This window comes from Pseudomassariella vexata, assembly GCF_002105095.1.
Source record: "Pseudomassariella vexata strain CBS 129021 chromosome Unknown BCR38scaffold_19, whole genome shotgun sequence".
Lineage (NCBI taxonomy): Eukaryota > Fungi > Ascomycota > Sordariomycetes > Amphisphaeriales > Pseudomassariaceae > Pseudomassariella > Pseudomassariella vexata.
The window spans coordinates 25324-37739 of NW_024467974.1; the positions used below are offsets into that span (position 1 = coordinate 25324).

The window sequence follows — 12416 nt, forward strand, 5'->3', positions numbered from 1 at the left end:
AGCCAGCCTGTTAAGCCACTGCACTAGCGCAGTTTTGGATGACAAGAGGAGAAGGTGCGGCTTGACATGTGGGGTAAGTACTATGTAGGTTGGCTACGCCGTACGGTGAAACAGTGAGGTCCGACTTCTTTTGAACTTACTTCATACTTACTTCATGAAATGGTCAAATTTGTCAAGTTCAGGTACCAGCACTGCCAAACAAAAACCCCGATCAGCAAGGTCCAAGCAGTTCCTCCAGCTCCCAAAGCCACTGTGGCTGCCCTGTGGCCGTACACATGACCAACTTCGCTCAACAGAGTTGACATCAATTTCTTCTAGATGACAGCACGTTCAAGTGAAGAGACTGCTTCTATTCACTCTCTGAATCATCCGTTCTGACTCATTGCTCAATTCCTCCTGTTCTACAACTCTCCGACGGTACATCCCGCCCCATGGGGATTTGTTTGTCAACACCGCAGAGCTTGCACCCAATTCTGAAAATAATGGCTTCGTCTTTCCAGGGCACTAGAATGAACCCCTTCACCTCATATCAATAGCTCATTTTACTGAGATTTCATTGATTAATTTGAGCATGCACAACATTGGAAATGGTGCTACAACCTGCCACAAAAAACCCTGTTTGCCTCCACTGGTTGGACCCCAAATCATCCAAGATGGGATACAGAAGGAAAAAGTAACTGGCAAGGCTGCAGGACCGTGCCAATCAAATCACCCATGGATAACTAGGTATGCAAGGCTGTTCACTTACAGTGCATCGCACATCCCCACCTTTGTTGTCAAACAGTGACTACACCACTTTGCTCAAACAGATGTCAAAATACAACGAATCGACAAGTATCCTCACGTACACATGAGGACTTCAAATCTCATCGTTGAGGTATAGCCGGTGGCGTCTAACAGCAATTTATTCCGCCAAACTCCAATAGTCTCGTCTCATCATGCTTTGAGTATAGCACATCGGTGACCGTAGACTAGGCCGCCAAAGAAGGGCATCATGGAACTGTTGCAGATCAGACTCTGACATAGCCAGGTTTCAAGGATTCAGTCGAATGCTTGAAATAGGGCTGCCAATAAGCCACATAAAAATCGCTTGTAAATTCCAATGAATTGCCTGAATCAGAACACCTTCCGCCATACATATCGTATCCAGGTTACAGTTCATCATACACCAACCTGTCAGACAGGAGGAAAATAACCCCATCCTACAGGCTGAGCAGAAACTCTGGTGATTGCGGAATTATTTATATAATCATTACCCTTGGCTCAGGTCTACAGTCTACTGGGTTTGTGCCCTCGGATTTAGGGTCATCGACATATATACACTTTGCTGACTTGGTTTCCTCCGCCCTATGCAAGGGTAGGTAGGAACTGTTAAGGAACAACCAGGCCACATATCCGAATTTGAACCAGTTCTGCCACTTCTCTGTATTGGATACCGGCGATTATTCCACAGGATTGGACGCTCAATGCTGGGATGATACTACGGCACCAACTCTTCAAATGCGAAAATATCAATTGACATGCTTTGAATCGAAAATTAAGAATTCACAAACAAAACTCCAAGAAACCACGATTCATAACTAACTCCAGGATGCACAAAGTTTCAGCCAGCAATGGAGTTCTAGTCTATTCAATGAACTGAACCACCGGCGGTTCAATCCTTGCCAACGAATCCATTGACCTATTCTCCTCTATCAACTCAATGGCCCGTTTCTTGTGCCTCTCATTCTCCAGTATTTCCTCGATGCCATCTCGTAAGTTCTTCATACTCGGTGTTTGCGTTTCCAAGTCTACTCCTAAGCCAGGCCAAGCAGTGCGCTTGCTAATTTCCTTCTCGTTTTCTGACTCTCCTACAACCACTATGGGCACACCGTTGACAGCCGCATGCGTGAATGCACTATAGCCTGCATTGGACACACATTCATCCGCATAAGGCAGAATGGTGTCGTACAGGAGGTAATCGACGTCACATTTGGAAGAACCTTGGTATCCCGCGGCAAATTTGCATACCGGTACCCCAGAGCAGCAACCACAATGATATCCTCCCGTTCGGTAGGTGCATCCATCGTCGGAGCCATCAGCTGGCTTCAGTCTAAATTGACAATGCCCTGGGAGACAAAACAACCCTCTACCTCTCAACCCCCCGCCCTGATCGCATTCCCGGTTGTCTCATGCCACCACTCGGGAAGCTCTTAGTCCTTATCTACCTTCTTCGGACGCAGAACCCCTCAAATGTGGCTTTTGGTTGCGAGTCACTGCGGGGGTACTCCAGACTTGGGCTGCACAACTGGGACGCCACGTCACTGCCTAGAATTAGGCGTCACACGCAAATTCCTTGGAGAAACACGTGCAACCCGCGTTCCTCATCTTCATCTCATTCACCCCATTTAGCGTTTTCCAGACATAATCGCACATAAGCCAATTCAACGGCTCATTCCGCGCCCTCCCAGACTCCGACGAGTCATGCGGTAACCCGAGCAGAAAGGAGGTAGTATCCACTCTACATATACAGAGCCGTAACATTAACGCAAGTGGTCTTCGGAAACTCCTCTAAACCCCCGGAAGCGGCCTGCCGTACTTGAACGGCATGATACACTGTGCTAATACTAATGCACTATCATTACCTGTCTTCCCACTCCAGCGCCTCGTGCAGCTTCTGTGTCCTTATAGGCAAGCTGTCGACAAACAGGTATTGCTGATCCCAGACGGTGCGCCTGACACCCAAGGCGATCTTCTCCCATGCGAGGGGGCCCCTTGTGGCCGTCGGCTGGGATGTCGGTGAAGAGGATGAGAGGGGAGGCTTTGTTTGTGGTGGCCATGATGGTTGGTAAAAAGGACCCTAGATGCAGCTATGCCGTAAGCGAAGACGCAGTGGGTGATCAGAGCAGTTGATTTAAAGAAGTCTTTCGTGCGTTGAGACGACTTCAACTCGAGAAGTTACCAATAGCCCTGCAGTAGTATCTAGACGCCGATTACGTCGGTCAGTATTGAGGATGCGGCTTATCCGGGAGATACGAGTACTCGGCCACGAGTCCTTCATGGGGCACCATGCAGCACGTGGTAATGCTTCAGTTCTTTGAGTTGGCAGTTCCTGGTTGAAGCATATGGGATCACATGGGTAGTTGAATTGCTTTCCACTGTTGTCCTAGTATTGTAAAACAATTCCTAAAATAATTCCATAGCTACAACTATAGAGAGCCAAACTTCTGATGTCTTAGTGTCCCATCATGGCACTCATAAACTACCATTTCCATGATTGCGATTTCGTTCCATCATACTTTACCAAACCACCATTATAGCGACAACATTAGCCACTATTTTACTTGGTGTTACATACTTCCTACCACAAGTCAGCTTGTCGCCAGGACCGAAAATATGGCCGCCAGGGGTAGCAATCACGTACCGAACGCCTTCGGGCAAAGTCAGAATAAAATCCATTCCACAGGTCCCTAGCAGAGCAATCCTCATGCCATTTCGTCTTCACGCACTTAGGCTGCTTCTGCTGGCGCACATCTTCCAACATCGGAATCCAAGGCTTGGGGACAGGGAAATCCGAGAAATGCAGGAACTTGGCCTCGTTGTATACGGAGACGGGGTCCCATTTCACGCGGTCCGACCCCAAATACTTCTCATGATTTTGGCGGCGGAACTCCCCCGTCAGCAGGTCGTACGAGCGATGTGGCAGGATCATGGCCTGGTCATTGTACAGGGCGTTTATGATCTCGATGTCGTTGTCATTACGACCGGCTTCTTCCATCTTCTCCAAGAGACGACCGAACTCAATAGCGCTGGGTTGCACCATCATGATATGAGAGGAAAGAATATTGTTACCGAAAAGCCAGTAAGCGCGGGGCATGGCCACAGGACACGGCGGCAATAGAAACAGCTCGTCCATTTCCTGTAACACAGTCGCATCCGACTCGAGATTTATGACGCGATCATATTGTGTTTGGTTGAATGCGAGAAGCTTGGCATATAAATCAATCCAGGAGGCTGGAAAGGAAATAGTGGTCAGTATGAAAGCAGAGGCGGGCGCATGGTCGAGTTTTAGACGAAGCTTACTACTTTTGTCACTACCAGATGTATGCAGGGCTGCGACGGGCACCAGCTTCACTTCATACATCTCTCGCGCCTTAATCAGCAGCTTCTGCTCCTGGTTGGAGCCTGTTGTGGCGGCCGGGTCCATCAACTGCTCGGGATACATTATTACGCGATCGGCCTTGCTTCCAAGATGGAAGAGCGTCTCGAAGATCATGACGGAGTTGCACAGATGGTCCTGATTGGTGACGAATTGGGTGTATGCGAATCGCGACCGCTTATCCTGCCCATTATAGTTCGCTGGGATTGTAGCTTCTACTGGACATGTTGGGATTACAGGAGCCGTAGCTGCACCACTGTCTCGCAGACTCCCTAAAGTCGGTAGCGAGTGGTACTTGCCAGAGGCAAGAAAGAAGACCCCGACGGCGAGGACGGCGGTCCCAGCGTACCGCACTTGTTTCGACATGAGAATCTGCCCGATGTTCGGTCGGATTTGCAGAATATTGAGCGAGTTGTTGGGTCCCGCAGCGACGCCATTGGGTAATAAATTGCCTTTCTGGAGTGGGCTGTATCGGTAGATTGAATCCCAGGCCGAGGACCACGATGAACTCCCGAGCGGGGCCATGTCGCTGAATTTCTTGGAAAGAGGGATCTGCGTCTGCGAAGCTCAGCGGGTGGGAAAGAAGGAGCGTACAGCTGACCAGGGTCAGAAACAGTTGACCAGGGGGTAGAAATTTTGTGGCGCAGCAAAGTTGATCAGGGTCAGAAATGTTCTAACCCTGGCCAAGTTTTGCCAAGGGAAGCTTAACCAAACTAGGTATAATGCACAGTATCAGATCTTTCTGGTGTTGCATATGCCTCACATATGCTAATTCTAAAAGAGATAACGTACCCCACGGTCCAATTGAACACTTCTTAAGACCTCGTACAATAAGACATTAGTTAATTCAACTATAACGTAAAAAAAATAATTAAAACTACTCGGAACTATCTTCTTCAGATATCTCTTTACTATTCTGACAAGTACGCATATTATGACCGGGCTCTCCGCACGTCCTACAGCGTTGCTGAAGTATCTCTGGCCTCCTCGTACGACTACGACTCCAGCGCGATTTATTATCTAACTCTCCATTAACTAACTTCTGAGACTGTAAATCTTCTCCAGCTTGTATAGGAAGTGATCCTCCATACTGTAAACGTTTTTTTCTCGTATAAAGCCGCCGGCTAAGTGTCTCATTTGCCTTTCGAAGCGCGGCGTTCTCACCCTCTAAAAGAGCAAGCCGGTGCATAACCTGCGTCGTACCCTTCGCAAACTGGTCAAGTGCAGTAAGTGTAGCTGTTGGAGAGCTATTTTGATGCCGTATAACTCGGTTTTTCACGTATTCGGTAGATAATAGGAAGGCCAGACGAGGTACCCGGAGGTGTTGGAGTATGTAACTTCACATCTAACTGTGAAATCACATATTCCGGATCGTACGGTACGAGTCCTGCCCCTCGGAAACCTCCTTGGATATTTGATATCGTAAAAGTTGCCTGGAACGCTTTTAAGAACGCGGAGAGGAAGTCCTCCTTCGAGATATGGGTAATATGTGCCCGCATAAGATCCTCAATTTCTTTACCGTACGCTCTTTTCAGTGCACGAAAACAGCCGATATCGAGAGGTTGGAGCTTATGCAACGAATGAGCAGGCATACAGAGTGTGATAATAGAGTTCTCTTTACAGTAGAGCTCGAAAGCGGTCGAGTGGTGGCTCTCGTGGCCGTCGAGAATTAAGAGGCGATAAACACCTTTCGTACGAAGCTTTGTATGTTGATCGAAATGTCGAATCCAGTCCTCGCCTCTTTCATTTGTAGTCCAGCCATTTTTCGTAACCGCGATAACCCAATCCTTTGGTAGTAGGCTATTTTCGTACCACGAAGATAGGTGAGTTTTACCAGCAAAGATGATATACGGAGGGATAGTATAGCCGTCCGATCCGACGCCCTGGATAACTGTAACCCATTCCCTATTCCCTTTCTGTACTGCTCTAGGTCTTCCACGTCGATCAGAGGTCGTTACAACTATCTCGGATGAGATTTGACCCATAAGAAACCCAGTCTCGTCAAAATTATAGATATCCTCCTCTTGAATTCCATACTTATTAATTGTATTCCATACGAGATAAAAACACGCGCGGTACGCGTCGGGATCTTCGCAGAGGACTCTATGGTAGTCGATTCTTCGATTAAAACGCGTCCGGAGGTCTGGTTGTCATCGTACGAAGCTCGAAGTCCAGTTAATACCGACGCGTCCTGCGTCGCGTTGGTGGAGTAGTCGATTCGCCATATCTTCAACACCACTTATTCGAGGAGGAAATGATGGTGAATCTAGGTCGAATATGTAGCGTACGATCGCGTCTTCTTCGGAATAGGTAAGCTTTTGCGTTGGTGATCGTATATCCTGTCGTGAAGTACCGCCGCGATATCGGTGACGTAAGGTTGTATGAGGGATATTATAGATCCGTGCTACGGATCGTACGCTTAATTTGGGGTTATTTTGAAGCGCTTGAAGCGCTAATTGAATATCGCTTTCTTCCCAATTACGTGCCATTGTAGAAGGTGGAAAATAAGGGATAAAACCTAGGTTGTACGGAAATGCGCGAAAGTGTTCCATTGGACCGTGGGGTACGTTAGGTCTATAAGTTTTGCATATAGAGTGTTCCGAAATCGCTCGATCAGTGTAGACCTTTAATTAGATAGCTATCACAGAAGAAGTTCATAACTTCTTATTTTCCTAAAATTCATACACCTCATGGCGGACGAAACTGATTATGAACATGAGAGCACACCCAGCACGGATTGGACATATGCAGAGCATACGCAGAACATCGGCGACAACGAGAAGTTAATTCTCTGGCTTAATGGCGTAACATAACTAACCTAATATCAGCGTTGTTGATACTAAATATACACTAGGTTACACAGGATGAAGATACACAGCAAGGTCCATATAGCTCTCGATGGGATATTCCATCGGAAGCTATCCCATGGGTTTTCTCCAGTAAGTGCAGGGCGTATGGGCAGCATATGGGCAGCATGCGTGACGCTTAGCGACTCATTGGAGATCCGGTGCCGCGAGGAGGGCAGTGCAGGTTCCGAAACCGAAGCTAACCTATAGCTAGTTCTAATCGGAAGCTAAATCAAGCTTGGCATATGCCATACAAATGTAGTGGTATACGGGTCTGTGGACATGCGCACCCGAAGGTCACTTCATATACAGAGGAGTATAATTGTGTAGATGTTTCAAAAATCCGAAATATTGTTCGGGAGCTCCCAAAGCCTACTCTTAGTAGTATACAGCAGATGCTTAAAGAGGCTACTGAAAAGTAAGTAACGTCCCACACCCACATCCGGGACACCCCCACATGTGGGACACCCAAAAATGCCTCATCAATACCACTAGCCTCTAACTTTAACCTCTTTTTTCTTTACCAATATCGATTCAATCGTTACGAAATTTTACGTACGTCTTCTTTATACTAATATGAGTCAATATACCGAAGATGATATTTATCGAGCTCTTCAAGCAATAGCTACCGGTCAAAGCCTCCGAAAAGCAGCATATGAGCATGGTGTCCCAAGGTCTACTCTTTCACGACGGATTCAGGGAGCCCAGTCAAGAGATATAGCCTTCGCTGACTACCAGAGGCTCTCTCCAGCCCAGGAATCTCATCTGGCTGAATGGGTTCGAATCCAGGCTGCCCTAGGCCTCCTACCAACCTATCAACAGCTCAAAGACTTCGCCGAGCGTATCCTACAGATCCACGGAGACACCGAACCACTTGGAAAGAACTGGGTCCAGGCTTTTATCAAGAGGAACCCTTCAGTCAAGGTCCAGAGAAGCAGAGCTATCGATTCCCAGCGTATTAATGGAGCCTCAGCTAATGTGATCAGGCAATGGTTCAAATACCTCGCTATCCCTGAGATCAAAGCTATTAAGGCCTCGAATCGATACAATATGGATGATACAGGTATTCTAGAAGGTAGAGGATCAAATGGTCTTGTTCTAGGATCATCTGAGACTCGTTCTATACGGAAGAAACAGCCTGGATGTCGAGCTTGGACATCTCTTATAGAGTGTATCTCTGCGACTGGTACTGCACTACCCCCACCTGTGATATACAAGGGGAAGTACTAGATCAATCTCTAGATCCCCTTTATTGGGTGCCCGAAGAATTCTGACGGTGAACCTTGGCATACAGCGTGGTCATTACCTTCGCATAAGTCCAGTATTGATATCGCATATCTCAGAGCCTTGTGCGAGAGTAGTATTACCGGTGAAAAAGATCAGTGTGTATGGATTGGGAGACCAGAGCAGAAGCGGCAATACTGTGGTACTTGAACATATGTTTAGCTTATGTGTAATATCTGCTAATAATAAATATAGGATTTGATCACCGCCGGGGACCTAAAAAGACATGGGTTACGTCGTGCACATGTCGGATTGATATATATATTCCCCAGAATATGTATCGATTCCCTTACTATATTGTTATTTGTCGTGGGAACCACTCTCACTACCCTCCATTACCGAATCGAGTACCTGCTGAGCTTGCGCAAGACGTATGCCAAGTAATTCAAGATTATGGTGAACAGGTTATTACGCTACGCTCACGTAAGCTAAGTATATGCTAAACATATATTAACCCTATATTCTAACTTAACTCAGGAGACTTTATCCTAAATGGGATCTTTAACCAACTAACGAATAAATATGGAGAAGCAACGTTAAGGGCTATTAGTTCTAGCCTAAATACCGAAGACCGTATTACGGTGATACGTGACCCCATGGGGGATTGCCCTATAGCTAGAGATAAGATAGATAAGAGCTATAAAAGAGCTCTGCCAGGCCAGAATAGCTGACCTGGCCATCCTTTCCCAATACAAAAATTTACACCCCATATGCACTCGCATCATACGGCGATGATTCGGAAACAGCGACTATTAATGTTTCCTACTGGATGTCACTTTGCAGGTAGGACTCTATACGAAGTATATACTAATCGTTTACTAATTAAATATAGGTGTATACCGGCAGTGGTGCCTTGATAAAGAGAAGCCAAGAGGTCCGAGATGGATTCAAGAAATCTACCGCTTTGAAGATGGTGTGCACTTCATTATCATATGCTGCACACAGGCACAGCTTATGCAATAGGAGAAAGCACTATTTATCCAGATCGACCTATCGTTTAGGATGATCGACGGTGGTAGTAATGTTTTCTCTATTGCAGGGAAATACCAAGAAGTTGGGCGTATGCTTTCCCTATCTTATAATAATAAACCTTACTGATTTTTATTACAGGTCTTATTACCTACGCATATGCTATACTTAACTGGGAAACAAGGGAAGCATATACGAAGATGTTCCAGTTACTATTTAACGTAATTGGAGATATTACAGGGCAACCAGTCCATTGGCGCCATATCGATTCAGGGGCAGGAGTACAAGCAGTTACGTGTGATATGTGTCCAAAACAAGCACCAGGTATGTTTAGTATAACGTACCCCACAAGCAAGCTGGCCACTTTTTCTTGGCACCGTATGAATAACTTCAATAACTTAACTAAACTAAAAAATAATAATTCAAACTAATCGGAATCCTCTTCCTCATACGTATCTTTATCATTCTCACAAGTACGAGCATTATGTCCGGGCTCTCCGCAGATCCTACAGCGCTGTCGGTGTGGTTCGGCCGGTCTCGTACGACGACGACTTACACGTATATCACCCTGTAGCTGCTGTTCAATATCCCGTTGAGACTGTAAGTCCTGAGCGTCTGGTAAACTAAGAGATCCTCCATCTTGTGTAGCTGTCGATTTTTAGCCCTTCAACGACGGCTTAGCTCTTGATTGGCCTTCCGAAGTGTAGTAACCTCATCCTTAAGTAAAACTAACCGATGCATAACAGTCGTCGCACCACGTGAAAATTGGTCAATAGCCGGAAGTATTGTCGTCCGAGAGCTATTATGATGCTGTAAGATTCTGTTTTTAACGTATTCAGACTGGGATTGCGCCTCGGTTGGGTTATTTGGAGTCTTTGATTCCCAGATTAAGGGGCGCCAGACGAGCTCCCAGGAGGTGTAGGCGTATGTAGCTTAATATCCAGCTGTGAAATCACATATTTCGGGTCGTACGGAATAAGTCCTGTCCCCCTGAAACCTGCCTGGATATTCGACTTAGATATAGTCGTACGATACGCCCTATAGAATGCCGAAAAGAAATCCTCCTTCGAGATATGGGTTATATGCGCCCGTATTAGGTCTTCAATTTCTTTGCCGTACGACCTTTTCAAAGCCCTAAAACAGCCTACATCGAGAGGCTGGAGCTTATGTGACGAATGAGCAGACATACTAAGTGTAATAATAGTATGCTCTTTGCAATATAGCTCGAAGTCAGTCGAGTGGTGGCTCTCATGCCCGTCGAGGATAAGAAGACGATAAACACCCTTCGTACGATCCTTCGTATAGCGATCAAAGTGCTGAATCCAGTCTACGCCTCGCTCATTTGTTGTCCAACCGTTTTTAGTTACAGCGATTACCCAATCGGACGGGAATAGGCTATTCTCGTACCAGGATAAGAGGTGGTTTTAACCCGCGACAATAATATACGGCGGGATAGCCCAGCCGGACGAATTAATACCCTGGATTACTGTAGCCCATTCTAGATTGCCTTATTGGACTGTACGAGGCCTTCCGCGTCGTTCGGCACTTGTAACTACCATCTCGGATAAGATTAAGCCCATCGCGAACCCTATCTCGTCGAAGTTATAGATATCCGCCTCTTGGATACCATATTTCGCAATTGTATTTCGTACGAGGGTAAACCACGCGCGATACGCGTCAGGATCTTCGCAATAGGCTCGTTAGTAGTCGATTCTTCGATTAAAACGCGTCCGAAGGTCTGGTTGTCGTTGTACGAAGTTCGAGGCCCAGTTGACGCCGACGCGTCCAGCGCCACGGTCACGGAGCAGTCGGTTAGCCATAGCTTCAACACCATAGAGCTGGGGAGGAAATAATCGCGAATCTAGGTCAAGTATGTATTATACGACCGCCAACTCATCTGATTCCGTAAGCTTATAACTAGATTATCGAGTATCGCGTCGAGATTGTAGTCCGCGTTTTCGGTTAGCTAGAGTTGTACGAGGGACATTGTAGAGTTAGGCAGCGTGTCGGATGCTTAATTCGGGTTTCGATTGAAGCGCCTGACACGCTAGAATCATGTCGCTTTCTTTCCAATTCGATCCCATCTTGGTATGTGTAAAGATGTTAATTAAAAGGTTGTTCGTACGGTGCCAAGAAAAAGTGGCCAACTTGCTTGTGGGGTACGTTATATAAACTCAGTCTAATACTAATAGTAAGTAGGACTTGGGGATTACCTTCATTCAATCGATCCATCTCGTACATGGGAAGAGCATCTTCAGCATATACTTGTCTTCTGTCAAGTACATGTCCAGTGAAACTTTTGGGCTAAGCACCCAAATCATCCTCAATATCGGCAACTCTTTCGCCTTTGGGAGGTTCAAGATCGTAACGCATATGTCAAGCTTCTACAAGGTATATGCGAAACGTATCCAGAGCTGGAGTCATGGTTTCGAAATAAAAAGAAAGATTGGATTGTTGCAGGGCTTGTTGCATCATGTTCTCTTGTTCCGAGCATAACTAGAGCATATGCCTACAAGAATACTAATCTCGCTGAAGCATCCCACTTCGAGGATAATAATGCGACTGGTCGGAGGCTGACTCTTCTGGGGGCGATCCTAAAGTATGTTATATACAGAGCATATGTAAGCCAGTGCTAACTATATCCTAGGCTTCATAAGCATATTAGTGATAAAACCCAGAAACACCAAACTCAAAAAACCGAAGGGGCTACTCAGAGTTGGAGGAACAATTCTCAGCAGGCTAATTATCAAAGGCAGAATAAGCGGCTTTCGGAAAAGCAGCGTCAATAAGCTCTCGATCGACAGATACAACCACATATACATTGGAACCCATTAAACGCCTAGCATATGCGACACAGATGCAAGATCAGAAGCAGGGTCACAACGGAGCGCTGCATCTAGTCCTCAGACGTTCCCCTGCCATTCACCAGCACCATCAACCATGTAACAAACATATGCACAACATATGCTCATCACGAATTCAAACCCACGACGGAAGCGAGGTCAATCGCAGATTAGCCTCACAACAGAAGATCTTGCGTATGCACAGCGTATGCAAGATAAGGCTCGGCAGTTAACGAGGTTAAAGGAACGGAAACTTCAAAAACAACGCGAGCTCGAGCGCCAAATTGATGAAGAAATAGCTCTCTTACAAACTGAATTAGGAGATACTGAATAAAA

At 46.3% G+C, this 12416-nt stretch overlaps 2 protein-coding genes across 2 annotated transcripts; both read right to left on the reverse strand.

Annotated features, from left to right (window-relative positions):
• Positions 1-1626: 1626 nt before the first annotated feature.
• BCR38DRAFT_413825 (uncharacterized protein) lies at positions 1627-2819 on the reverse strand (the record flags this gene model as incomplete). Its single annotated transcript, XM_040858873.1, has 3 exons — positions 1627-2081; positions 2208-2307; positions 2625-2819. 3 exons carry the CDS (start codon positions 2817-2819, stop codon positions 1627-1629), a joined length of 750 nt encoding a protein of 249 aa, XP_040710672.1.
• Positions 2820-3116: 297 nt separating this feature from the next.
• On the reverse strand, positions 3117-4755 carry BCR38DRAFT_449058 (nucleotide-diphospho-sugar transferase). The gene is made up of 3 exons (XM_040861262.1): positions 4063-4755; positions 3404-3993; positions 3117-3340 (listed from the first exon to the last, which is right to left on the reverse strand). The coding sequence occupies exons 1-3, from the start codon at positions 4661-4663 to the stop codon at positions 3320-3322; spliced, it is 1212 nt and encodes a 403-aa protein (XP_040710673.1). The 5' UTR covers positions 4664-4755; the 3' UTR covers positions 3117-3319.
• Between the last annotated feature and the right edge of the window lie 7661 nt (positions 4756-12416).

Bases quoted from the DNA above. Each gene is read 5' to 3' on its own strand.
- BCR38DRAFT_449058 (XM_040861262.1), bottom strand. From the start codon at position 4,663: ATGGCCCCGCTCGGGAGTTCATCGTGGTCCTCGGCCTGGGATTCAATC. The intron at 3,994-4,062 runs GTAAGCTTCGTC...TTTCCTTTCCAG, and splicing joins ATCTGGTAGTGACAAAAGTA to CCTCCTGGATTGATTTATAT. The intron at 3,341-3,403 runs GTACGTGATTGC...GACTTGTGGTAG, and splicing joins ACTTTGCCCGAAGGCGTTCG to GAAGTATGTAACACCAAGTA.